We start from the raw sequence: 2,056 nt of genomic DNA, 5'->3' as shown, positions 1-2,056 counted from the left end.
TTATACTTTATCGAATGAGAAATTAATTCAAATATGGTTACATTATAATACCTTACAACAATTACATGACTTTGAGAATTGCTTCTTCACAAATACTATTTAATAGTGATTTTCAAAATAAAAAGGAAGTAAAGTCAAATACTAATGGAAAAAACGGGTTCCAAGCGTCGTTCGGTTTTGCTTTTTTCGTTTACATCAATTTTACGACATTGCACCAACATTGAATGCACAAACAGGCATTCTACAGGTCACAATGAAGGATCATAAATACATGATTGATGTAAATACAATAAAGTATGCTCAAAATATGTTTTACACACTATAAACTAAATTAATGATGACATAAAAATACAATAAATAATCTCCAAATGTGTGATCTCATATTTTTTAACTATAACAAGAATATTTATATTTAATACAAGTTATTTGCAGATTTTATCAATGTCTCTCCATGCATACATTTTGTGGGGGCGTGTGTACTTGGAACTTTGCTTTACCCTGTTGAAATTTTACCTCCATATTTTTCATTAAATACTCAAAACTGTAATGTGCAGGTTAACATCAGTCAAAAATGCCCAGCTGCAATATTTTACCACTTGTTATTTAACATGTATTAATTGTTATTTGTCATCAGTGGCACAATTGAGCAGTCCAACCACATATATGCAGTCTCACCACACATATGAGCAGTCTCACCAAACATATGTGCAGTCTTACCAGACATATGAGTAGTCTCACCACACATATGAGTAGTCTCACCACACATATGAGTAGTCTCGTCACACATAAAAGAAGTCTCACCACACATATGAGCAGTCTCACCACACATATGAGCAGTCTCACCACAAACATGAGTAGTCTCACCACACATATGAGCAGTCTCACGACAAATATGAGCAGTCTCACAACAAACATGAGCAGTCTCACCACAAATATGAGCAGTCTCACCACACATATGAGAAGTCTCGCCACACATATAAACAGTCTCGCCACACATATGAGTAGTCTCACCACACATATGAGCAGTCTCACCACACATATGAGCAGTCTCACCACACATATGAGCAGTCTCACCACACATATGAGCAGTCACACCACACATATAAACAGTCTCGCCACACATATGAGTAGTCTCACCACACATATGAGCAGTCTCGCCACACATAAAAGAAGTCTCACCACACATATGAACAGTCTCACCACTAATATAAGCAGTCTCACCACAAACATGAGCAGTCTCACCACACATTTGAGTAGTCTCGCCACACATATAAAAAGTCTCACCACACATATGAGCAGTCTCACCACACATATGTGCAGTCTCACCACACATATGAGCAGTCTAACAACACATATGAGTAGTCTCACCACACATATGAGCAGTCTCACCACACAAATGAGCAGTCTCACCATACATATGACCAGTCTCGCCACACATATGTGCAGTCTTACCACACATATGAGCAGTTTCACCACACATATGAGCAGTCTCACCACACATATGTGCAGTCTCACCACACATATGAGCAGTCTCACCACACATATGAGCAGTCTCACCACACATATTTTAGCAGTCTCACCACACATATGACTAGTCTCCCCACACATATGAGCAGTCTCACCACACAAATGAGCAGTCTCACCACACATATGTGCAGTCTCACCACACATATGAGCAGTCTCACCACACATATGTGCAGTCTCACCACACATATGAGCAGTCTCACCACACATATGAGTAGTCTCGCCACACATATGAGCAGTCTCACCACACATATGAGCAGTCTCACCACACATATGACCAGTCTCACCACACATATTACCAGTCTCACCACACATATATTTTATACTTTCTGTAAAAATGTTTTGTATATTGCGTTCGAGTGAAATGAAAACTAAGAAATTGTAGATGGATACATTTGGATATATTGTAAAATTATTATTTAAACTTTTAAGTGTTGAAAATTGAGTATAACTAGCCGGTGCTAGGGAGCGTGAGGGATGTTGCACGTTTTCATTATCCCTCTCACGGACGGACAGACTCAATCAAACCCAG

The 2,056-nt window shown here is 38.8% G+C and overlaps 1 protein-coding gene across 1 annotated transcript; it reads right to left on the bottom strand.

The window, feature by feature from the left end:
- Positions 1–613: 613 nt before the first annotated feature.
- Positions 614–1,839, bottom strand: LOC132715765 (DNA-binding protein HEXBP-like). The gene is made up of 2 exons (XM_060698830.1): positions 1,558–1,839; positions 614–1,342 (listed from the first exon to the last, which is right to left on the bottom strand). Exons 1-2 carry the CDS (start codon positions 1,837–1,839, stop codon positions 614–616), a joined length of 1,011 nt encoding a protein of 336 aa, XP_060554813.1.
- Positions 1,840–2,056: the final 217 nt, after the last annotated feature.

The sequence above is a fragment of the Ruditapes philippinarum genome, unplaced genomic scaffold, assembly GCF_026571515.1.
Source record: "Ruditapes philippinarum isolate M1 unplaced genomic scaffold, ASM2657151v2 ctg1998_1_1_1_1, whole genome shotgun sequence".
NCBI lineage: Eukaryota > Metazoa > Mollusca > Bivalvia > Venerida > Veneridae > Ruditapes > Ruditapes philippinarum.
This window is presented reverse-complemented; position numbering and strand designations above follow the sequence as displayed.